General features: G+C 38.9%; 1 protein-coding gene across 3 annotated transcripts; it reads right to left on the bottom strand.

The window, feature by feature from the left end:
- Positions 1-1,499: 1,499 nt before the first annotated feature.
- On the bottom strand, positions 1,500-25,913 carry fam168a (family with sequence similarity 168 member A). Of its 3 annotated transcripts, XM_034548063.1 has the most exons (9): positions 25,693-25,913; positions 22,008-22,079; positions 15,466-15,573; positions 14,688-14,779; positions 12,352-12,432; positions 7,859-8,004; positions 7,044-7,230; positions 6,264-6,390; positions 1,500-6,082 (listed from the first exon to the last, which is right to left on the bottom strand). In XM_034548063.1, the coding sequence occupies exons 2-8, from the start codon at positions 22,043-22,045 to the stop codon at positions 6,278-6,280; spliced, it is 765 nt and encodes a 254-aa protein (XP_034403954.1). In that variant the 5' UTR covers positions 22,046-22,079; positions 25,693-25,913; the 3' UTR covers positions 1,500-6,082; positions 6,264-6,277. The 3 variants fall into 3 exon arrangements, with proteins under 3 accessions (XP_034403954.1, XP_034403955.1, XP_034403956.1); XM_034548064.1 differs by lacking the exon at positions 22,008-22,079 and having other exon boundaries at positions 25,693-25,911; XM_034548065.1 differs by lacking the exons at positions 15,466-15,573; positions 22,008-22,079.
- Between the last annotated feature and the right edge of the window lie 889 nt (positions 25,914-26,802).

Here is a 26,802-nt window from a genome sequence, read left to right as displayed (position 1 = left end):
AGATGAGACCATGCAGTTAACAGGGGAACGGCAGAGTACTTAGCACTTGAGTCATAATGTAACACATTTCTCAGTTATCAGATTGGAAAATATGCTTCTTGAAGTGACAGTTCCAGTGACATTTACTATATTTATTGGTAATTAGAATGTTTTTGATTACCGTTACAACGGACTGAATCTTCCAGCCTGCATCAGCAGCAATCCATTATTGTCAATGATAAAGACATGTGACCGTGTGTGACCGTGTGTGTGTGTGTGTGACCGTGTGTGGTGGGGCATTGCGCATAAAGGAGGTGTGTCAGTGTTTGTTCAGTACTGCGTTCATCTGGATGAGTGGTGCTCGGTGTTGCTCAATCCAGTCGGATGTCTGCAGTGAGAAGTGAAACACTGCGCTTTGCGGTTCTTCGTTTTGACCGCAGATAATAAACGTTCAGTCGGTGTGTCCATGTTCTTCCATCAACCCGCTCCTAAATCGGAACAAAGGGAGGCACAGACTGCAGCCCTTTAATGAGTCGTCAAACAAGATTTACATGACACTAGTGAGTGTTGTGAGGAGGCTCGGACACGCAGGTTCTGTCCTTCTTGTCCCTTCAGGGCCTCTCTGTTGAAGACACTGAAGTTATGTCGGAGTTAGCCATGTAAGGGCAACATTTCCTTTTGAGTCAATAAATCATGCTCTGAGATTGTGACTCATGCAGAGATTTACAAAATGCCAAACATAAAAAGAAGCACGCCCCTTTTACAGAGTACGAGCTTCCTGTTAAGGTGAGGCGTAGACTTTTCTCTGGTAGTTGGTTAACTAAATAAAAACTGAATTTCAATGGAATACGTTATTGCGCTATCACCTCAAAATAAACAGTTTTACTTTTGGACAATATGACACGTCTTTCACATTAGGTAAACATTTTAGTTTTTTTTTTCTCAGTATCATGTTAAAACATTAGTTTCCAGATTTAGGGAAGAAAATGGCAATACATTCTGAAGAAGAAGAAAAGGTCAAACAAAACAATCTTCCTTTTATAGGAAAATTTTAATAGTTATTCAATGTTCTACATTTTACAGTAAATATACAATTACAAACTTGGCTTAGTTATAGTACTAGATCACTAACTGATCTTTAAAAAAAAAAAAAAAAAAAAACCTCAACAACAAATAAAAATAAGAAAATCATAAAAAAAAAAAAGATTTAAAAAAAATAAAAGAAATTAAAAACAGATTTACACTTCATATCACAAGCCTTACGCTGGTCCTTCACTCTGGACCAAATAGCTAACATACAGTTCACTTCTCTCAACGCTGAACAGACGTTGGGCTTCAGTTAAAACACAACCGTACGGTAACAGATATACCATAGCATGTGCAAACTGGGTACCAAACTAAAACTTCCAAAGATGGGGGTTTTCCTAATACTCGTTCCGAGGGGGGTGTGGGGGGGCGGGGAACACAAGTATGTTTTTTTTTTTTTTGGAAGACAAGGAATTTCCACTTTTTGCATCACATTGTGTCAAATTAAAAGAGATATCTGACAAATTCAAATTAAAAAGCTGCAGCAGAACATCAAAGACATTTAAGAGCCTACTATGCACTGTGATAGTAGTGTTTTAATTTATACTTGTGAAAATAACTAAGACTTAGCAACTGCAAGGCAAACAAAAAAGAAGGGAGGGGGAGATGGAGGAGAGGAAGAGCGTTATGAATGGTTCTGGTTGCATTAAAAATTACCACCTTTCAACATTTAAAAAGTGGATAACAAAAAGATGATAAGAAAACTCTGCACCCCCCCACAAATAACCCAACTGTCCATTTCCACTTAAGTGCAGATTGAAACAAATGAGGAAGCAGTTTCACCACTTTGAGTGTTTTACTTCGATTATCCCAATGCTCTGTGGCCTCTCTACTGAGAAGCCACATTAACACTAGAATTACACTTTAAGAGCATTGGTCCATGGCCTAAGACAACAAAAAAACTCTTATTAGCAATCAAATAAAACAGTATCTGTTGTCTAAAATGGCATTTTTGAACATGTCTGAATTTGGAAAAGAAAAAAATCTCAGTGCTCAAAATATGACATCCAATTATGATTGTTAAATGTAAATGACACCTATAAGTTATTCATTTAAAGTTTTGGCTCAAAGCCTTGAACCAGTGTTGCCACTTCCAGACTTTGTCATGGGCGACATCTAGTGTTTAAAAATGCTCAGTGGAGATTTCCCAATTACCAACAAATAGACATCATAAACATGACTGCTACTGTGGTGAGGGTCGCAAAGGTCAGACTGATGCCACATAAAGACCAACAAACCCGGGAGCAGAGTGTTAAAGGAGCATGAGAGGGAGCAGAACATATGATCTGATATCATGTTGCATCCCTGAATTAACTAAAAACAAATTGTTTCAATAGTCGGAGGGATGCAAAATGGCCTCTGAAGTAAAAACAGGATACAGTAAGAAAGATAAAAGTGAGAAAGGCAATACGCATCAACAACAATGTGAGGGATAGGACAGTAAGAGGAACACACAGATTCACAGGAAGCTAGACATAACAAGGACTCAGAATTCACCAGTTACTTAGGAGAAGAAACTAATATTTACTTAACCATCGTGAAATATGGCACAGCACAAAGGGCATGGAGGCTGAGGGGTTTCAGTCATTACACCTTTTCACCCACGGAACAGAAACGGACAGCACAGATGTTTTAGTCAACAACAAAAAGCCATCCATTTCTGTTCCGTCGTTAATGCTCCGCTTTCTCAAGGTCTGTAGATTCAGGCAACAATTAAAATGTGGGATTTGGTGACGAGAATTTCCACAAGTTTGTAGACAGACCTCGTCTTGACATCTCCCCTTTCTCAGCGACCGATATGTAGAGGACAGAGATGCAGAAGAACATATATATATATATATTAAAAGCACAAACAGTAGCTGCCACACTGATGCAACCATGCTTAGCTAGAAATACATTACTGTACCAATTGCTGTATAAATATACTGCGTTTTGTTTTTTTTACTTAAGAGAACCAATGCTATAGTGAAATACACCTGAATATTATGCATACCCATTACGCTCAATTGACCAGAGTGAAAGAAGAAAAGAAAAAAACCCATAAGACTTAATTGAGAAATACTGATAGAAGTAGTGGTTGGTTAAATAAATCGTAATGAGGAACATTACTGCTGTCGCAAGAAAACACACTTTCTGTATTCTTTTCAATTTAATTGGCTTGAATTCAAATGCACAAGATCTTTACGTGGTGGGAAACTCCATGACCCAATAACATTGAACCACTTTATCTTCTAAAATACAAGGGTCGTTTCAAAAATAAGGCTCAAAGATTGACGGGTGTTCACCCGACAGCGGCTTTATGCAATATTCTTTTGAGAATTAACATACTAGTGTACAAACATCTGGACTAAGAATACCTCAAACATTCAACCTTATTGTTTTGTATTTAATTACAATATAAATTGCTTCTTCCTCCCTCCTGCACTACAAAGCCTAGGTACCTGTTACTTAGCATTAAATTATAGTAATCAAGTTGTTTTTTTTAATCTTATGTTGTGCAATATTTCCACAAAGTTATTCAATACCCAAATTGTTATGTTCTACTTCACTTCTTAGCAGTAACTGTAATAATTATTGAATCGAGGCTGCATACAGAGCCTGTAATCCATATTTAACGATTACAATAAGCATAAAATAAAAAAAATCAATTCAAAACGCTGATTACTGTACGTTAACAGTTGGAGGCGTTCCCTCTTGTTTTATTGCAATATCAAACCACCTCATCTATATACCTGCACAGTAAATGCTTGTCATACAAATCTGTACTGATTATGAAGTTGTTTTATCAGTCTTTTTTTGTGTGTAAATCCTGAAATAATAAAATATTATTTATTACCCAAGTATCACCTAAATATTAAACCCCATCACCACTACTAGGTATGTTTGTAGTGTTGAGATGAGTCATCATACTGCCTTTGAACATAAATGCCTTTACATGTATGAGGCAACGGAAAATGGCTGTATATGGTCCATGTCTCATTAGCTCAAATATTATACTCATATGATGACCATCAAAGTAATGCTGGATATTTTTTTTTTATTATTATTATTTTATTTTTTTAAATGGAGAATAGTGTTTAAAATTCAGTCAGTAAAAGCAGATGTGTCCTTTCAAGAAATGGGAACAAACAAAAATAGAGAACAAATGGATTATTCTTTTTCATAAAAAATGCAAAAAGTGTTAAAAGTCAACTGGACTGAAAACTAAGTGGCTGAGTGACACTGCGTCATCACGGCGCTGCCCTCTTGCTGAAGCATCGGAAGTTCCTTTAACTGTTGTCGCCATGAACACTAAAACCAGCACCTCTTTGACTACAGTCCTCTTGGAATTCCCACAAAGTCAAAACGTTAACTCAAATTCAGAGAATAACAAATCATCACTATGACATGGACCAGCCAGGCAAACGCACATCAACACCCTCCGAATGGCCACAATTTCTTCCTAAATGTGGTGCCTTACGACATGTCATGGTTTGGTCTTTTCAGCACTCGCAGAACTGTGGCATGGACTTGTGGATTGAACTCTATCCATCTACCAGCACACATGTATTTGACTGGACCATTATTAACTTTAAGAGTCTGGGTTCCTATTTGTTGAGTGTCTGGTTACAAAGTTCTTGCCTGGAAGAAGGACGGGAGGAGGAGGCGATGTAGTCGCAGTACGGAATCAATGTACGATACACGTTAGTGCAAAATGGCAGTGTTTGTGTGGTCTCTTGCAGGTGAGATGTCACAAACACAAATGTCTTGTACCTTGAAATGAAAAGACCGTACTGTGAATATGTGATCTCCTCCTCCCTCCTTGTCGTCTGATCTCCTCGTCTTGTACCGCTCTCCTCTCTTTGCGCCAACACAATCCCTTTAAACTCCTTCTCTACTGTCTGCCATGCACAACCCTAGAAATCATGTCATGTACTTATGTATGTTTGCTTCTGTGTGTTGATCAGTAACACCATAACTGGAAGGTATTGTGCAGTAAGTGCCACTAAGTGATCATGTGTTTTCCGACGCAACACAGGAGCCCCTGTGTGTTTGTTTGTGTGTGTGTGTGTGTGTGTGTGTGTGTGTGTGTGTGTGAGAAAGTAATCATGACGACCCACGCCGTTGACACCATTATAAATATTCTTACATTTTCTAAACTCATTGACTTACGCTAAAGTTAAGATTCCAATAGTGTCACAACATACTAGCCTGCATAGTATGTAGCATGAAGTAAGTGATGTTTTCTTAGTTTTTACTACTCAAATGTGGACACAGTGGGACACGCAGCAGAATGGGTAACGGTCAGTAAGTGCTCTGCTCATAGCACTCACATGGAAATGTAACGACAGGGATGAGGGACTCATTACTGCCAGACAGACAGCAACGCGCTGGAAGACGACTGAGATTAAACTAAAAAAGAAACAAAGTGGATGAAAAGGAAGGAAGAAGAAAAAAAAAGTAGAAAAAAGTTGAATGTGTTCAAAAGAAAGAATTAAAATAAAAAAATTAAAAAAACTTAAATAACCCAGAAAACTAAATTGATCATAATGTTAAAACCCTGTGCTGATATCTAGTTGTTAAAACTTTGGCAGCATAAGTCAATAAGTCTTTGTAGTGACTGATGGAGATGATAATGAGGAATAAGTGCCCAATATATTCCAGCCAACTGAGCAGCAGCAGCAGGAAGGACCACACACACCATCACAACACGGAAACAGGAGCAAATGACACCCGTGATTGGTCAAGAGTCCTTCTGGAGTTCCAATGACAGACACATAAAAAAAAAAGATGAGATAAAATAAAAAATAAAATAACCATAGAAAATAAGGTAATGACTGGTTGGCAAATGGACAGAGAAAAATAAAAGCAGCTTTTGTAAAAACGTTAGAGAATGTCGCATACTAACAATAACAATAATAGTAAAGTGGCTGTTGCACTTTAGTTTTGTTCTTGCAGACAGGTGCCGAGTTCCCATGGTTACCATTGAGAGCCCGTGTAAGATTTGAGCAGTTGCATACGATGGTGGACTCCAGATCTGATGGGAAAGAAAAGCAGAAGAACACTTTAGTGATTGATTTTAAGGAGGCCTCAGACCTCAGAGTGAAAGGGAATAAGAAATGTCAATAAAGAATGGATGAGAGGGGATGATAGAGAGAAAATTAGGGGTGAAGAACATCTCAAAGAGGAAAACAAACAGTAGGTACGGGGACACTCACATGATGGTTGGGCTCTACCAGTGAGGCGGTACGTAGCTGTACCCAGGTGTCCCTTGGGGCCTGTAGGTTGGCACAGTAACTGGGTGTCCTCCGATCTGGGCATGCTGGGGCGTTGTCAACAGGGTCCCTACGGGAAGTAAACGCCACCGTTAACGAGTCATTTTGTGCAACTATAGAGTCTTAGTTAGTTGCTGTAGATGCGTTCATTGTAGAAGATGACTTCCAGGTTATGAAATTTCAATGTAAGTTACCAAAGCCCTTAATGGTGGCTGAACATGTGTTGTGTTTAACCAACAGCCAAAACATATTCACTTTCCTATCATTGAAGATGAATGAAATTAGCAAATATCAACATTTTATATTCTCATTTTGTTTCATTTGTCTCCAATATCGGCAAAAGAATTACAATCAAATTGATGATCAGAATAGTTTAGCATCAGCCATTTCATTTTCTATCCATCCACTAATTGTGATACATATTTTGAGAGCTGTAATTCATAACATGCTGTTTTAGGATATGCAGACCTGACCCAGCCAAGCACATACAATTTGAAGAATTTGCAAATATGCCAAAACAAGAGAACTCTTAAAAAAAACATTTGTATACACATTTGTTGAGCAACATGAAAGAAAATAAAAAAAATTCTATCCCCAGCATAAACAAATCAGAGTACAGTCAAAGCGCAAACAGGGAAGACGACACAGCCATTAGCCACCAAGTCACGTCTGAAAACAAACTGCAATAAATAAACATTTTGGTCTCGGTGGTTCTCGGCTTACCGGCACTCATGGCCATGGTTGTCCCAGCTACCATCCCCATGGCAGCCATACCGTTGTTGCGAGGAGCGTTTACAGGGACAGGGGCCGGGTAGAGGGCTGTGGAGGGGATGCTGTTAGGCTGCACCACGGTGGTGTGGTGGATCACATGCGGTTGAGCCGCATACACCGGCTGTGTATAGTACGCTCCCTGTCAGGATGGACACAGGAAAATGTTGGTGAAGCCGAGGGTGTGCATTTGTGTATGACATTTAAATGTTTAATTTATTTGATGAAACTTGAAGAAGCAGAAGGTTGAACTACTCAGGAATCATTTTTACACCGCAGGAACAAGCAAAGTAGACAGAAAACACATCTTTCTGCTTCTGCATTTTCCCACTCCATCTTACATTTAACCATTAAAAAGAACAAATTACAAAAGAATAAAATGATGGCTTTGCTGTGGACTTGTGACTAACTGCATCTACAACAAAGCAACTGCTTTAATCTGTAGTCAGTTTAATTTGCTCAATCACCAGGGTTTTTTAATTCTTCAGCACATCCACACACACACACACACACACACATTGGTTTTAAGCTGAAAGCCAGAACTATGAAGTCAGATTTGTTCTATTGCTCCACTTAATTGTACCAATATACTGGAGAGTGTATTTAACTAACCAGATACAAAATGCATATATTTACTAAAGTGATTGCATTAAATGGCACTGCCAACTGAACAGGTGAGGTGTAACACAACCAATCTGATCAACATTTCTTAGTAGCAGAGTACAGCGTGCGTCTCCAAGGTAATGTCAGTTGTAATTCAGTATCCTTACCTGTGTGTATAAGTTCTGCTGAGGGTAGGCACTGCGGATGGGGTACATGGCTGTTGGATATGGGGTGGGGGTGGGGGTGTAGGGAGGGGGCGCTCCATTTGACTGAGTAGGGGGCACTTTGTATTGGGTGCCTGCTGAAGTATATCCTAAAAACAGGGAAAGAGCAGAGAGAAAGATTCAAAAATATATATAACAAAAGAGCAACACACTTCCTCACTCATCTCCTTATGATTAAGAGACGGGTGATAATTATATGTGGGTGCTTTACTGTAATCGACCCCTCTCACATCCAAGTTGTCATGTGCTCGATTATAGAAACTTCAAGTTATCCCAATTTGTATCCTGTGAAAAGTATTTCTTAACTTAACATCAGTTGGATGTCATAAATTGACAAAAGATATTATCAAAATACTATAATGTGGGGTTGTAGTGAAGCAGCAATACTGTGTGTTTTATGAATAACTCTATTATTGTATAAATTAGCCCTGAATAACAGCAGGGTTAGATGCGGACCAGTAGAAAACCAGTGATGATTAACAGTTTAGTAATTTTCATAGGACGGCTACATCTTTCCCTGGTCTTACGTTATTGTAAAATGTTAATACTTTGGGATTTTAATTGTTGCTGTTTGGACAAAATAATCTTTTATGATGAATTATAGACCAAACGAAAATCATTAGTTGCAACCGTAGTCAGACATTTTCTCTTTGGCATTTCCTACATAATCCACCAGATGGGGGACTGGTGCTGTCTTTTAATGGGTCTAAAGACTCAAAACAAGCCACGGGTTTTGTGTGACTCAAAAGCCTAATTTATCCAATGTTTTAAAGATGGCCTTACTGTGTTGCAAAGTGCAAGAGTGTAGTTCTGTAGTCAATGCATAGGGAGCATAATCACCTTTTATGGACAATATACAGTCAAGCATCCAACCAACCTGAGTGGCACACACACAGTTTAAATGAAGTCACCATTGAAAACTATTATTTTGAAAAGCACAAGGTGTACAGTAGGACACCGAAGGCATCTGGTTCAGACCTCTGCATTAATGTCTGCTGTTATCTAGGCTCTGCGGGGTGCAGTACTGCTGAGCCGCCACTTGGAGGAGCCTGAAGGTCAAACATGCTACTAGCTAGTTGCTGCTGTGGAGCTTATGAAAGCCCTTCTCACACAAGGACAAGGGAACAAAGAGATGCTGGAGCAGCTATGTGTGTCTAAAAGTGTACACACACACACACACACACACACACACACACACACACACACACACACACACACACACACACACACACACACACACACACACACACACACACACACACACACACACACACACACACACACACACACACACACACACACACACACACACACACACACACACACACACACACACACACACACACACACACACACACACACACACACACACACACACACACACACACACACACACACACACACACACACACACACACACACACACACACACTCTAGAGGACAATGGTGTGTGACACTTACACAAAAACCCTGCTGAAAACGGTTTGTCTATTCAATAATCATGAGAAATAATGACATTGTCCAAGACATATTTTAATCAGACCATAGCTGGCTTGTCTGGAAGTTGATGTTTGTCTGGGACATAAAATCTAAAGATTTTAATTTCACCAAACATTAGGCAACGCATAACGCATATAATTAAATGTGCAGTTAAATATTACCACTACCGATTAAAAACAAAAGAAAACACCTAAATAATTTGGTTCTTTTGTTGGAAAGAAGCTGGGTTAGGTTTGCCAAAGCATACCTGATATTTTGAGGGACTTCCAAAAGATAAAAAAAACAAACTGGGGGAGGGGACAAGAGGAGAGGGGGGTTCAAAAGCAGCCCAGATGAAATCTAGAAATACACCCTGCCTTAGTAAGATACTTAAATTCAGGAGAATACTAAAGGAAACAATTAGACTTGCTATTCCCCACTCATTCAGAATTTAGTATCTTTTGTCAATTAATAGATTTAAAATATGTTTATATTTAGGAGATGCTTTCCAAGCCAAACGTCACTCATATTATACCAGATGTCACTTAAACGTTTCAGTTTGTCGTTATACAAGCCCATCCCTTTGTCCTCAGCAACGTTGTCGTTTTGTGCTTTCAAATCTTAAATATTGATACCAATATCGTATAACCTAAATAACTGTCGTCAAACAAGTATAGAAGCCGTCTTACAAATGGCATTTACGAGACAACAGACAGGCGGTAATTAATCTGTGGTCACTTAACACTATTAAAGAGCAGGTAAACCAAGTGTTACGGGTAAAAAGAAAATCACAGTATCAATTGCCAAAATGGTATTTGCCAAATGATGTCACTGTTAAATACCATGTTTAATTTAAAACAAGGCTGCTCTTTGAATAACTCCAGTGAGATTCTATTGGATTCTGTGTTTCTAGGATAAACAGTTCAAGACCCCGCCACACTAAACGAAACTAATCTAATCTATATCTATACAGACACCCCGTATCTGGAGAGCATTGAGACAAGTGTTATTCCCATCTGCCATGGGGACCAGACACTGAGCCCCAGCAGAGCACGTATCTGCTGCTACACGGCTACTGGCAGCTGTTAGTGGCTAGCTTCCCACTCCTTCACCATCAATGCCCTTTTGGCTGAGATCAACACTTAATCTATACGGCCGTCACATCATTGCAACCTGCGTCTAGCGCTACACAACCTTCTTGGCTCAAAATATTCTGCGATAATACCCATTATAAAAGCATTAGTGATTGTAGTATTTCATACATTTCTGATTGATAACATGTTAACCAAAAATAACTAAATTCCTAAAAATGTGGGGAAACATTATTTGCTTTATCTGCAATGAGTTTATGCTTGATTATGCATAATCAAGCATAAACTCATTGCATCTCTGTGGATCAGCAGTTTCAAGATCAACCGATTTCAAATTTAAATGACACACATTGTGTTTTTCCAGCCTTAACTTAAACACTGACTAACTTTAATAAAATACAAACACTTTACTCAACTGCTTATATGTGTGAAATGTATGATTACATTTATGAAAGTTATTCCAGATAGATTGGTGGCACATGTATTGGTTGTTCAAGGCTGTTCATTTTACACATATATCAAAACCATAGTTTTAAAATGATTTCAGCAGTCCTGGTAGTATTTGAAATTGAACTAGGAATAGCCATCTTTATAAAGATCCTAGACTCTGAAACTCAATCTCTACTCATTTTGTTAACTTTTCCCCAAGTTTATAAAGTGTTAAAACATTCCTCTTTGCAAATGGTCTTTATTTTGGTTTTACAGTGGAAACATGAGTCTGGGTCAAATCAATCACTATAAGCAGATGATTAATAAAACCATTATCTTTACTTCTATGAATATTAAGTAATTAAACAGACTGCTCCGCTATTTAGTGAATGTTATTGACGGTTTCAAAATACAGCATAGCTGTTTCAAATGGTTCAAATTACAGCCCTGTACAAATAAATTGACTGTACTGTGTATGATTCAAATACACTATAATGCAGTATGTAAAATCAAGCTGACTGTAGGCCAGCTCAGGGGGGAATTACTTGACTGGGTTATAGAAATCCATTTGACGTGGGCGGCTTCAACCAGATGCTTTTCCCACTATCACTAGCAGCCATGACTACATCTCGTTGCACACGACAAAGTATCTGAGAAACGCCAAGTTTTACTGATGCATCCCGGTGTCGTGTTTGGGAGTTTGTCATAAGCTTTGAGGAGACTTTTTCTCATCGGGATTTCAATGAGCTTGCAGCAACAGATTCATGTAGCCAGCAGGAAGCAGCCGGGATAGCATGAGGCAATAAAAATAAGAAAATAAATGAATAAATAAATAGAATTACATGCATGCAAAGTCAGAAAATGAACACTACTTAATCACTATAATTATGATCACTATTAGCGGCTTCTTCTGTATTTTGAATTTACATCTTTAACAGTATTGTACCATCAAGTTTGCACAAATGATGGTTGCATTATTCTTATTCATAAAATGTTCAATTCTCAATGGGAGCGACATAACGCTCAAGGCTTTGAGGCTCCGTTTGCACATTTGTTTATACAGTAAGATTTGTTCCACATGTTTCAACTTGTAGAATTTTGCTCCGTAGGTTTCATTTTTGTTTTATGCCAATAAAGAGACAAATAGGCAACAATATCATACATTTACTTAACAACAATTTGAGTAATTAAAAACATGATAATGTGCAATCATCTGCATGTACCAGTGTGTCAGTCTTTTCATAAAACTTCAATGGATCCCTCACACTCACTGCGTTTTATATCTGATTGTTTTTCCCTTTAAAACTGACAAACATCCCACTAATTAACTCAAAGAATTGGGTACTGACAAGCAATTTCCCCAGATATTACATTGTTAAATATAAACAAAGTCATCGAATGGTGTGTGTGTGTGTGTGTGTGCGTGCTAGGGCTCACCTGGTGGATACCCAGGACTGCCTGTTTGATAAAGGTTGGGTGTATAGGTGGGAGCTGCGGTAGGATACCCTCCTGGATAGCCTGAAGAACATCATAGACGAGAGAAATATCAGAAACCATATCTGAACAAACAGAGAGCAACAGATGTACACAACAACCCACACACACACACACACACACGCAGAACAGTATTTGGTTTGGAACAGGATGTGCACAGATGGTGCTCATTAAAAAAAATGTCTGCACCAATAACAGTCGGCTGAATGCATCTTACATACAGACGAGACATACCTGCCGATATGGCGTGGGAGGAGATAAATGCAGCAACACATTAGTAATGCAGGCACACATACACACAGAGACAGACAGACAGACGGAGAGAGAAGAAAGGCAGGAGAGCTAAGAGATGGTACGGTAAGTGAGCGAAGTGCTGCTCACTGTTTGCTATTATTGGCAGTCAATCTCACAAATTCTGTTCTGTAGCCTTGAGCCGTGGCTATATCTATTTTTGACTGCAGTAGGGTGTGCCAGTCGGCAGTAACAGGTTTAATGAATATTGGCATCGGTCTACGCTGCAGCTGAGAGTTGTGATGGTTCATCAATCTGTGCTCAGTTCAGTTTAATGTTTGTATTAGAGATTACACAAATATAAACTAAATAAATGTCATTATTTCAACTAAATACATTTGACAACACAGTAACACATTAGAGGTTATTAGAAGTTTTGGGATATTTTCAATAGAATTACATTTTTGTAACTCCATAACAGCAATATAAGTGCTGAAACTATTGTCTCATCAAATGATTAGTCACACAGAAAATTAGTGGACAACAATTTTGATAACTGAAAAATGATGATGATAAGTCAATTCAAAAAAGCTAACAAATTCTTATTACAGCTTCTCTATTTCTCTGTTTCATGCAGTACTGCATTGTTGAAGAGATTTTGAACAGAATGTCTGGTAAATTATTCAATTAACTATTCATATGCATTGATTCATAACCTTTTATTAAATGATACGATAACAGACCGGATGTTACATCCCTATGAAAAGCTAAAGGAAGGGGCGATTTTGACTACTGCTCCTTACATGTACAAATATGTGCATTTGCTTTTTTAAACAAAAACGCTAAAATCAGTACTTAACTGCATATCTTGAATTAAACTCCTTACAAATGTACAATAATTACCTCACAAAATATCTTTTAACTTCTGAATTTTTGTTTCCCCACAACAATGTCATATTTTGTCTTGAGCAACATAACACATCTCAGGGCCCAGTTTACAAACAAACCTAATCTAAAAGTACAATGCTACTCCAAATTGAGACTTACTGAAAGTCTAAAATATACAATCAACCAGGGATCGTTTTATCATTTAGTTTGTATCGAGTGTTTTTGCATCAATGGACACACATGAGACGGACTTGCTAACTTAATAATAACGGACTTAATAACTGAAGCTCATGTAGAAAAAAAGTAAATCTCAGAAAATAATCCCTGAAAAACATGCTGCTCCTCAGACTGTCTTCACGTGAAAGCACATAACTATAAGATACACAAGTACTTTCATTCGAATGCATTTTAAATGCCTGCGTAACTTGTTGGTGAATACACCGTCTAAACATGCATCATTCCTGCAGGCAACTTTGATTTGCAGTTCAAACTCTTCAAAAAGATGGAGAAAGGAATTTAAATGGCATAATGGAGCAGCCAAATTACCCCAGCTTCTTGCATCTGCATCACATTTAAAAGATGTCACAAGAGGCAGTCGTTTCGTGGCATAACACGGTATGATGAAACACATCTGACCAACTGACTTGTGAAAATGTGAAGCTACTCTGCTGACTTTTTGCTTCTTTGACTTTGCATCATGTACATGTCTGACCAGACTATTTATCAATATCTAAAACATTGAGCAGTTGTTCTTTTTTTGTCAAATGCAGTCTTCCGCTGAATGAACAGCTTATGTTCATTAAGATCCAAAAGAACAACCAGAGTTTTTTTCAACCTGCGTTCTTACATCTTCTTGGTGCATCTCATCAACATGTTCTTCATCTACGGCAATGAAAGCCTGTATCATCTATATCTGTGGTAGTTTGTGTAGTGAGTTTTAGGATGAATCAAACAAAAACAACTAAAAGCTGGAATAACCAAAAAATAAAAAAGGGCTTTTCTTGCTCAACAACTATTTGGAACATCAAAGGCAGAACTGTCTTTTCACATTGACTCAAAACTGAGCAGCCGTATTGTTTGTCGCTTGCAGCCATCCTTAAAAACATATTCATAGTTGTATAGCGGATGGTAATATGTGTATGTGTGCGTGTGTGTGTTACCTGCAAAGGCCATGTTCTTAGGGTTTCCATATGGGGTGCCAGGCTGAACAGGGCTGTAGACTGGATTCATAGTTGAAGCTAACCTGTTCTTACTGAGAAATAGACAGTGTGGCGGAGAGGGCAGAGGGATAAGAGAAGACAGAAGAAAAATGGAGAGAGGGAGACGTAAGCCATGTAAATTGGAAAGAAAATTGTTACGATTACCAAGCATACGCACAGCACACTCATCACGCACATAAATCCCAAACTCTAATTCTTAAGGCGACATCCAGCTGAAGGATTTTGCCAGCATGCAACAACATTTTTTTTATTATAAATCAAGCCCCGTGATATCGCACCGTCAAGTTGGCTCGACCTAAGTATGTATTGAAAACGGAGACTTTTGGAATAAATGAGGCACAAGTACTGTTGGAAATACACAAGTACCCATGAAAATAATAGTTTGGTTTGCTGTGTGGCATTAAATACATATTGCCAAATGTTGCACATCAGCCTAATTTTCACTACTGCGGCGAGCTCTACCAGACTGGTTTCCACAACAGGATTGTACAGAGAAGTGGCCACTGAACAATTAAGGTGCTGGCAATGGGTGAAGGTGACCAGTATCAGAGCCATTCATACTACATCTACCGTAAAGGCAACTTTCTCGCAGACGTAGATGAAAATACCTCAAGTGCTCCAAGTTTCAACTTACCTGGTCATGGCGAATATGGGCATGGGAAATTGTATACAAGTGTGTGTCTGTGTGAGTGAGTGCGTGTGCATGCGTGCCCCGTACCTCTTGTGCGTGTCTGGTTGATACATGAAACTGAATTTGTCTGTGGGATGCCCGCCTGCCATTCTTGCTGTATGCAAATGAGGAAGGAGTGGAAGTGGATATGCAAATCTGAAATTAAAACAGCGAGAGGTCATGATTACAACGAACACAGGAAAAGGAAAAAAGAAATAGCTAAAAAGCAAGCACCAGTGCCACAGCAAATGGTTAGTGACGCAGCAGGGGAGACAGTGATTTATGTGCGTTTGAATGAGTGTTTGTGGTGACTGTCTCTGGCCACCAATTTGTACAAATACATAACTGCTGAATTAAAAAAAAGGTGTATGGATTAAAAACAAATGTGTGAGAAATGTACAATATATTTTAAAATGGAAGCAAACAGCCCCTTTTAAAATATATTGTACCATCAGTTGTCTCTATGCGTACATACGTTGTTTCTAGCAGTGCTGGCTGATAAAACAGCCTTACGGTAATATATTTGTTTTTCAGGCCTGTATGTTTATCCTATATGTTGTGTGTATGTCCAAGACAAAGTGAAGCATGGATATGATTGTGTATATATCTGACGTGCTGTACACAACATCCAAAGCAAACATTAAGACAGCCAAATGAAAAAAGCACAACACACCCAGTGAGTGGGCAAGTGACGGAGCAGAAAACATAGTACAAAAAGGCCAGAGTCTTGCACCGAGCTATGAGTAAGCAATGATCCAATAAGCATTAGCCAAAGCCACAAAAGCATCACACAAACACACAGCAGAGGAATAAATTAGGGAGAGAAAAGGTGTGTGTGAGTGTGAGTGTGTGCGCTTTGTGTTATTGAGTTCATGTGTATCTTCTGTCCATTTGTACTTCTGTTTCTGACAGAGATGGGAGCCGGTACATGTTGGCAGTGACCAGGCCGGTTCCGTCTGGTTTTCACTGTGGCTCTGGTGTGTGCCATGTACAAGAATGAATGAAATATGTTGTGGCAAGCTCTCCCCACACAGCACATCACCCATTTATCAAGTACAGACTATCAATCATTTGTCCAATTCTTTTTCCTGTATTCTTGAATTGGATTGTACAAAAAGACTAAACTTAAATCTGATCCATCCTGGACGTGTGCTTCATGGCCAGTTAACAAATCCTTCAGGTGATTATAGCGTCACGGACATATTCCTGGGCAAAAACAGTACCGTGGTGATGCAAAACAGCTCTAAGTGACACTTCACATTAGGCAAGGAAGCGTTTCAGTGCTCCATCCAGGAACTCTGACGTCAAAAATGCCAAGAGGCACTGCAACTGAATGAGAGCACAAATACGAGTGCAGTTGCTTTTGAGTTGTTTGCCACAAATTCCTGAAACACACATATACACACGCACGCAAAAACACGTCCCAAAAATGATCATCAACATGTACCTGTGCGTGTTTGTTGGTGTGTAAAGACAACGAGTGGTAATGGCAATTGCCCAAATTCATATCTCAGAATAAAATAATTTGCCTGGGGAATTGATTAATCTATTCCTGCACATCATAGTAACACTCTAATCGAATGCATCTCCTATGATTTAATTCCTTCCTCTGGGACAACACTGGCCCTCTTTTGTTAAATGTATCATTAGCTTTCTCTACCTCACTTAATCAGTCTCTCTACCTGCAAATGTTTGAATGTAAAACATAATAATGCAAAAGGCAAAGATTATTCCAACGTTACCACACTGCAACATTTAAAGAAAAAATTAATTGAGGCTTGGAAGACACTTGGGGTAAATCAGGGATTGCACTCTGCTTAATCCTGTTAAGCAGTACAATCCCTGAGTGCAAGTTTTGAAATTCAACACAGTTGATCTGCAATAATGACAAAAAGTCTAGAGTCACCCTCTTGGCCCTGTGATGCTGTGCTAGATGAAAAGAAAGGTTAGTACAGTTACTCCTGAGGGGGGTATTAATGTCTGTCAGAATTCATGGCAATCCATCCCAAAGTTGTTGAGACAATTCACTCAAAACCACAAATGCTAACCCGTTATCCAAAGCCTCTCATCGTCTTAAGAGGCCATGTTTGAACAAATTCATTCATCAAGGTAACAGCAAACCATTTAAGATCTTAATCTAGTGGTTATTCAAGTGAGCCAAGTTGTAATGTGCATGTAAATGTGCAGAGGAAAGGAACAATGCCCATCAACACATGGGCAGGTGGCTAAGCTAACCCTGAGGTCTAGTGCTGCAAACAACACATACCCAATTACTGTGCCTGAGTAGAGAAAGACGTGTTTGTTCATCATTTCAGCCTGAGAAACAGTGTGTGCATGCATGTATGTATGTGGGTGCAGGCAAATGTGACAAAAAGTGAATGGGTGCGAACAAGAGGGGCACCACAATGAGTCTAATGAAGGTTTCTGAGGAACAGAGGAAGGCAGAAATACATGTGAAAGTGTCTGTACACAACTCCCTTTGTTTTCAGGGGGAGGGGATGGTGGAAGCTTCAGGCTCTCTATTCCTTAAAAAGAAAAAAAAGCCTCTCTCGAGCCAGAAGACCTTGCGTTTTACAGACCATCTTTGATTGTAAAAGACCAGTTTCAATTTAGTTTATTTTGTATAGCCCAATATCAGAAATTTGCCTCAGAGGGCTTTACAATCTGTACACATACCACATCCCTGTCCCAGGACCTCACATCGGATCAGGAAAAACTCCCCAAAAATAACCTTTGACAGGGAGAAAAGGGAAGATTTTCCAGAGATTCACTATGAAAGAGACATTACATTTGTCTGTGGAGCGGTGTAGGCAGAAACATCAAAGCGCTTATGGCAGAGGTTCATTATATTGTTGGTTGCATGAAAATATCAATAACACATCACGTTGCTCAGAGAGACACCAGCAAACAGAACTGCTCCGGGGTACTCACAATGAAGTTGAATGATTGTGTTGTACTACAGTTCTTCTTTTACAAAAGGAACAATCTGCCTTTTTGGGAATTGTATCATCCTTACTGGAGTCAGACAATATCTGTTACCATGTCGGTATACGACTGCAAATAATGATCATGTCATTCATTATTTCGTCAATTAATCTACATCCGTATCCTGATTTCATCCGAACCCATTTTTTGTTTTGTCATTCAAGACAAAGAAAGGTAGCAAATGTTTGGCATTTTTGCCAGAAAGAAACGTTTCGACAATGTGTAGACAATCACAATAGTGCTGATGAAACCATTACTAAATAATAATAATCAGATGACAAGTTTGGATTTATTATTTATTATATTTGGCTATGATACATTTTTAGATTGCCGTCTTGCAGGATAAACGCTTTTCAAGAGCTGATATTATACAAAATGGTACTGCATGTGCATGAAAATGCATTACATTTGGCAAACTGAGGCCAAGTAGCATAATTGGTAGAACGTCTTTACTTTGAAGCTGCAGCGCTGCAGGTGCATGAGGTTCTGTCAATGAAGACTAACTAGTCAAAAACTGTTATTCTGAACCTAGATTTGTACTTTTTTCCAATCATTTTTTTGTCAGCTACATTACAATTCACCATGCATACACTCCGTGACTGTCTGCTGGCCTCTTTTTGTGAAAACAGATGTATCCGTCTTTACACTCTTCTCTTCTTGATAGAAACACAACAGACTTCAAAAGACGGCCGGGATAGCTGCAGTGTAGCATTCCTCCATCGATTTATGACACTGCGACGATGAAAAACATTTCAGAAGAATTGGATTTACACTGAAAAATGACACTGCTACGCCACAGGCAAAATATGGTGTGCACTGTCTAGTGGATGTTGTGTGCAATTCTAACTTGATTAATTCAGGACTTATCGCACAACACTGTCCAAACATTAAAGAACACAATTCATTCAAGATTCACTTGCAAGGACAAGGCTTTTTTGGTAATGAGATGTTTCTCATCTTGACCTCAAGGCCGTGAAAACATACAATCAAAACCCAAAAAGGGAAGTCAAAAAATAAATACGATTGAATACTATATCACTGAAAATAATGAAAATAATTGTCGGAAAAATGTAGCCGTTAGCAATTAAATGATGAACACAATAGTTGGCCATTTCTGTCAACCCAATCGTGTCAGCTATTCTGCAACATCAATACTCATCCAAGTGTATCAGCAGCTTGCTCTCTGTACAGCACACAATCTCACACATGCTGACATTAAGAAGACCAGCCAGCTCCATGGCTTAACTGGCAATTTTTTAGGGCTTTTTTGTTAGGCTTAAACTCTATTAGTAGGACTTCATTTGTGTTGAACTCACAAGCTATAACCTCATGGCCTAGTACAAAAACACAGCTCGCCTTAGCCTGCATGCCAACAGAGCTGGTGTGTGAGGCTTTAAATGTTTTGTGTGAGCTCAGTAACGTGATATTTAGGTCTTACCTGGTTTCAGATCTTCAAACATTATGCCCATATATTTCATTTGTGTATGTTAATATAAAATGGTGTGTTGCAAAACAATAACCGTGGTTGCACTCCATAAAGGGAGATTCCCGCAGACTAGGGAGGTAATAATGAGGGAGGATTGTGAAAAACCTTTCACTCACTTACTCAAAACACACACACACACACACACACACACACACACAAAGAGCTTCCATTTCTAGAGAACATGTACAATACAACACAACCCCCACACCTACTCCATCCTCCCACATAATACCTCACCAGGCATCTACTCTTTAAAGCAACAAATCAAAACCGGTGGGCGTCATCACACTTCAGCACAGGAGAGAATAGAGCTGAACAGCTTTTTTTTTTTATCCTCAAGAAGGCTGCATTTCACTTGGGTCATATGAAAAGGAAACGGAGAGACAGAAATCATTAAAAAAAAATGCTGAGTGCATTAATATTTTCTTTTTCTTAGGGACCAATTCATTTTTAAAATGCCTTCGTTCATAATGAGTCATACATTTAATATGTAACACAGGCAGTTTCCGATTTATTCATTTAATTATATAGCATATTATTGTAATGGTTTACTGTAAAACTATGAATAATCAGGAATGGTTATTCCTGTAGACAATGTTTTAACCAACAACGCCAAAGATACATATGTGTGCTACATGCACAATTAAGCAAGAAAATATAAGGTATGGTACTGATGATAAAAGCATTACAGCCCCACTGTACTACTGATCATTGACCAACAACCAGAAAGCTGCATTAAGGCCCCTGAAGACTTGGTATTTATCTTATATTATATTCAAAATATTGTCCGCATGAAGGTTTTCATGGCTTTTGAAATAGCAGAAATCCTACCTAAAGCATGATATTTAACAAAACGCAGGCCCAAGGGACAGATCAACTAATAGTGCCTGCTATCATAGTCAGAACTGACATCCATAATCAAGTCAGAGAGCAAATCCATCTTGCTACAGTGCTCAAAGGCAGTTTGAAGGAATCAGAAATCCCCCCTGCTTTCAACACAATCAGACCTGCCCTGCAGCAAGAAGCTCCAAGCCACCCAGGGCTATTTCAAATCTAGGACAGCGCTATACTCTCTGGGACAGCATCTCCCCTTTACTTGGTGCCGGCTTCCTCCTACTCTATTCTCCTTTCCAAATGCATCTCATCAGTCACACCTCATGGGTCTGCATCTCTGGATTATGTGACAATATTGTGAAAGCCCACTGAAAATGGAAATTTCACTATGCAATAAATACCCTCAACATTATATATTTATAAAGATTTCTACACCTGCTGTGGTCCTTGTGGTCCCATATTTAGGAAATTGTACATTACAGTAGGGAATGTTTCCAAGGTACTGAATAAAACTGAGGTCAACGTTTGGATATTTTGCTGCGATACAGTTTGCACCAAAAATTATGATTTTATCTCTGGTGTAAAAAGTGTAAATGCGTTCGAGATTTCTGTCCAACTTTCTTGCAAAGAATGCATCAAGTAAATTGACTTTTAATGAGTTCTCAAAGCAACTAGGAAATCATAACATCAATAGCAGGCTGAAAGTCATATTAATCCAACAATGTTGTTGTCTGGTGTGTATATAAGAGTATGCCAAGAGATATCTATTGGTATCATGTTACAATGTGCTAAAGTTAAATTCATCGCTTCAGAAGAGCCTCAAACTCTGGTGTATCATTGGTGTAAAGTTCATCGTTGCCATGGCGAATATATATATTTCTTAAGCATCTGTTGATGTTATGAATCTTACTTTTTGCACCTTGAAATTCTACCTCTCCACGAAACTAGTTGAAAACTATAATCAATGGAACATTTTACAGACCAACATATGGTAGTGCATATGCGGCTGCAGAAACCCAAAGCCCAAACAAGACTAGTTCTTAACCACAATGTAGCTGCAAGGGAATTAACCCATGCTGATTGCTTCCATATTAGCAGAGTTATTAAAGCTACTTTATTGTTTGAGTAAAAGCTGACTCTGGCATGCCTGTAAGTGCTGTGGTATAAATACATCCTCAACACTGTTATAATAATATAAAAAGGACATGCACTGGTGCAGCCTGCCTCTTGAGCTGCTCAATGAAACATGAAGCAAAAATGGCTCAATTGCCGGTTAAGATTTTACCTGGATCTCGTGCACTGCTTCCACGTCCATAGGCCCATAGAGGTGCGCAGTAGCGTTTCCTAAGCCCAATTTCTGATGAGATTCAGGTTTATGCGTTAGAAGCAGTTATTGTGGTGATATTCACTGTATAAATGCAGCAAAAGCTGAAGCTATTTAGTTGTGCTTAGACGGCTTAAAAGCAGATGTGGAAGACCGGAAACATGGTCGCATGTGTATGGAATTAGAGGGCGGTGCCTGCTCAGGCCTGTGTTAAATGACCAATCAAAGCAGGCAGGGAATTTTGAGAGGGGCCTTAAAGAGACAGGCCTTTGCTAAAACGGACCATTTCAGACAAAAAGAGGTGCTACAGCACTGGACATTTAATGTACATTAAATTAAAATATGAATGTAAATATTGACACATGTCCACTTTAAAACACATGCTCTTCACTCTACAATTTGTTTTCTTTTTTCCAGCTGATTTAAGAAAGCATGTCTTCTACAACTTGTTAGGCTTTTAGAAACATGGTCATTAAACATACTGTTACTCGACTACAGCATGAATAAAAACGATCAATCATGACTGTAGGTATGAGTAACGGCGTGCAGCGCAGACATATGCAGCCTATGTAAAGAGTGTACTGTGTCTGCATGTACAGTGGCAGACACCCCCCATATGATTGACACTGAATGCATTACAACTTTATCTCCAGGGAACAGTTCAACCTTTTATCCTTGTCCTGTATTGCCTTTTACGTTTCTAACCGGCCACTGCACACATGCGTGAGCACACACTTAGATCAAAGACCACCACACAATGATCTATCAATCAATCATGAAATTAGAGCTGCAATGATTATTCTATTACTGGTAATCAAATAGCCAATCAATAGGTAATTAATTGTCAACTATTTGTGATAGTCAATCGATTGTTGAAGTACATTTTCAAGCAAAAATGACAATTAAGAAACCTTGTCCTTTTCAAATTAAGGATTTGCTGATTTCACTTGTCTTCCATTTTGTATTAAACAATGATGAATATAATAATTAGAGGCCAGGTTTAAGTCATGAATTTGAATGATGTAAATCATAATTAGAGCCCAGGTTAAAGTCATGAATTTGAATGATGTAAATCATAATTAGAGCCCAGGTTTAAGACATGAATTTGAATGATGTAAATCATTTTAAATATGAAATTCTGTGGAATTCAAATATGGCATCCTTACTCTAACATCACCGACTTTCCAGACAATCCAATTGTTGATATATACTTTTCTCTTTAAAAAAAAAATGTTGTTCATCATGTCAAGGGACTCTGGGCTGGACACCAGAGGAGGGTGAATATGGAAGCTGCCGTCTCTAAGCATCTTGCTCACTGATAAACGTATTAAGTGGTTCAAACCACATGGGACTGAAGAGCTAGAAAGATGGCCTGTTTTAGAAACACTGACTCTCCTAACATTAAGTGACTCCAGCTTTCTATAGTATGACAGTTTTACAGCTGCATTGTACAGCCCACCATTCATACACTGAGACTGCGCTGAACGCATGCCAAAACCCATATGTCCCACCCTTTCCTCTATGATGGCAGACAGGGGTCACCTTAGACCGAAGATTAAACTGAAGCACTAGTTTAGGTCCACTGGAAAAAAGCGTTGAAATGCCATAAATATATTGTATAGTGGATTTCTCAAGGACGACCACTGCCCCTGCATTTAATATGCCTTCATCAGGGGGATGTAATTCTGCCAGATGCTTCTTGATTTCAATAGTCTTAAAAATGTTGTGCACAGACTGTCAATTTGCATGTGTTGTATTTATTTTGGGTAGATTAAATATGAATAAAATGGTTTAGCCTCATGAAGCATAACCCTAGTGAAAATGTTTAAACAAATTACGTCACTGAATGTCTAATATACATGGAGCCGTGTAAATCTTCCAGTCTCTACAAAATACTATTTTGAACTGTACACAGAACTTAAGCTGCGTTGCTCTGGTGAGGGCCAAGAACAGTAGTATCTCAGAAATCTCTTTCTATAGATAAGATTTCTTGAATTAAACTGGATTAGTAGTCAATGACTAGAGCAGGTTATCCCCCCCAAAAAGAGATGAACATGACGAGGATTCACATCACGGATAAGACTAGTCATAAGAGAAGAAAATGATGCATCAAGCATTTTGTGTAATCCTGTCTCTTACGAAATATGTATGACTCTGTTTAGTTTTTGTATTCTGTGTCATCAGTGAGTACAGCGGTTGACTGTTAGACGTAGCGCTGAATAATTAGTTGATCAAAAGAAAATGAATCAAGAATTATGATCCCGATTAATTGTTTAAGTTCTTTGCCAAGCAAAAACTGCCAAACATGATCCATTTCAAGGCTGCTCTTCTCTGTATAAATTTCCTTATTTAACCAAAATAAAACAAACTTTTTGGTTTCGGCAAGATAGAGTTGGTCAAACTAAATAAATTTAAAGATGTCATTTTGGATTTTGAAGAAAAATTCTTTTGGACAACTTGCACTGTATTCTGTTTCGTTAACTGTACAAACATTGTTTGATAAAAACCGCTCCGCAAATAAATAAATACAGATCAAAATCATTAGGTTCTGCCAAAACAAATTGTATTATGCCTTTGTAATATGTGTTCTAACAGTAGCGGGCGTCTTCATCTAAACCAAAACTGAACATCAGGAACCACATGTTTATAATGAACCTAAGAATAAATGACGTGCACAGAGTGAAAGTGATCCATTGAAATCCAGTGTGCAAATATTTACATAATGCAAAAAGACGCTATAGTTATTTTTAAAACGGCACAGGCGCAGCACAAAACTCCGTTAAAGACAGATTAGTTACAATCCAGGATACATATTTAGTTTCATATCGGTGGTTGCAACCGAGAGGATACAGACCCGACACGCAGGGGTTTGTATTTACTACCGCATTAACGGTTATTATATATATATATATATATATATATATATATATATATATATATATAACAGTGATATAATCATCAGAGTACGGTAACTTATTGGCTGTACATTGGCATTCCTGCAATAGCGAGCAACGCCAAAAAAACAGCCATGGTTGGACAAAAAGGGTCACACTCAAACAAGCTTAAGACACCATTTTGAAAAATCCACCGATTTCTAGATAACAACTCCGAGATGCCATCTTGCCAATTATCACCAGATTAGCCACCGTTAGCACGGCTATTCAGCCGTTCCCGAGGCCCCCGCCCCGTGCGGGAATCTATGCGGCGGCTCACCCATATTAGTAACGTCAGCTTAGCTTGTCTGCTCTCCTAAAACAAAAACAAAAACAAAAAAGAGATCCGTAGCATCCTCGCATCCCTCGGCACGCGCTGCACAAATGGCTAATTAGCAAGCTAGCCGAGTAAGACATTAGCCAACGACAATGAAAAACACTCGCAGTGAGTCAGACCGGACCGTTACGACAGCAGCGGCCGTTACCGATGATGCTCAAACCATTGACGGTCAAATAAACCCCCGTAACACCGATGCGACAACGACCATTAGTCTCCCTCCGCGATTTAAGCTAGCTCGCGTAGCTTAGCCCGTTGGTTCCCCAAACTGTCGCTACCGCGGAGGACAATTGGAGAAAAGAGAAAACGAAAAAAACTAGCAAGTCGACCCATGGACATTCCCTGCCCTCCGTTATAAACATCGGCCGAAACTTACCACTTGGTTGAAGAAATACAAAAAGATTCCCCGTGTGTGTACGTGATGTCTCCCGTGTGTCTGCTCTGCCTCAGGTCGGTGCGGACTGGCTTTGCTACAGCAGCGTTTTTTTTTTTTTTTGTCGGACCAGTGGCGCAGAGAAGACAGCTTTCACCCGAAGAGACGGCCACCGTGTGGGGGATGGGGATGCATTGCCGGGAGGTAGAGAGGAAGGGAGGGATGCAGGGATGTAAGGAGAGAGAGGAGGGGAGGGGGGTGGTCTGACCCACCGATAATATATAGTGGAGCGGTTTTTGATAATAGCCGAATAATAATAATAATACTATGTAGGCGCAAATCGATGTAGTGCAGATTTAGAAAAAACATTAAGTAATAATGGCATATATATATATATATATATATATTTATTTATTTTATATATTTTACCGGTCCTACTCTTAATCAATGAATAAAGGAGCATTTGATTTTAGGGGGTTAGTGCGACTATGATACGCCAGGCTAGTAATATAGATGAAGTCGATGAAGGAAAATGGTCTAATTGACAGGCTATTGTATAATAACACTGTAACTTCTTTGTTCTGTTTTGTGTGTATGCGCACTCAAACGATTGAGTCGGTGATTGTTGTGTCGATGATCAATTACCTGTATGCTGTTGCGTATATGCTTGTGAGTAACACACGCTATAATAATATATGAGTGTATGTTTACAAACGCCTGCTGATATGTGTTTTCTTGAAATCAAAATTTCCAGGCAGGAAAGTGTCTGTTATTTGGTCAGCGGCACTGTGGCGGTGAGACGCTACTGCAGCATGGCTGGAAGTTCACGTTCACTTATTCAAACAAGAGGCTTTTGCTTCGTATATAACAACAACCACACATTTCTTTGCTTCGCAGAAAGGCAACGCCACCCAGTGGTGATGCGTTGTAATGCACTTCGATTACTCAATTTTTCAAAACACGCACACACACACGTCCTGAAACCCTGCCTTTCATTTTATAGAGTTGCCATAATTACAACTGTATATTGTAATTATGTGTTTGCTTGAATGCATTTGATTGAATATCTTATTTTATCTATGTTATTTAAGTAATCCGTTTTTATGTCACCTT

The sequence above is a fragment of the Cyclopterus lumpus genome, chromosome 13 (genome assembly GCF_009769545.1).
Source record: "Cyclopterus lumpus isolate fCycLum1 chromosome 13, fCycLum1.pri, whole genome shotgun sequence".
NCBI lineage: Eukaryota > Metazoa > Chordata > Actinopteri > Perciformes > Cyclopteridae > Cyclopterus > Cyclopterus lumpus.
Note: the sequence above shows the minus strand (reverse complement) of the source record. Positions and strands in the feature narration are given on the sequence as shown.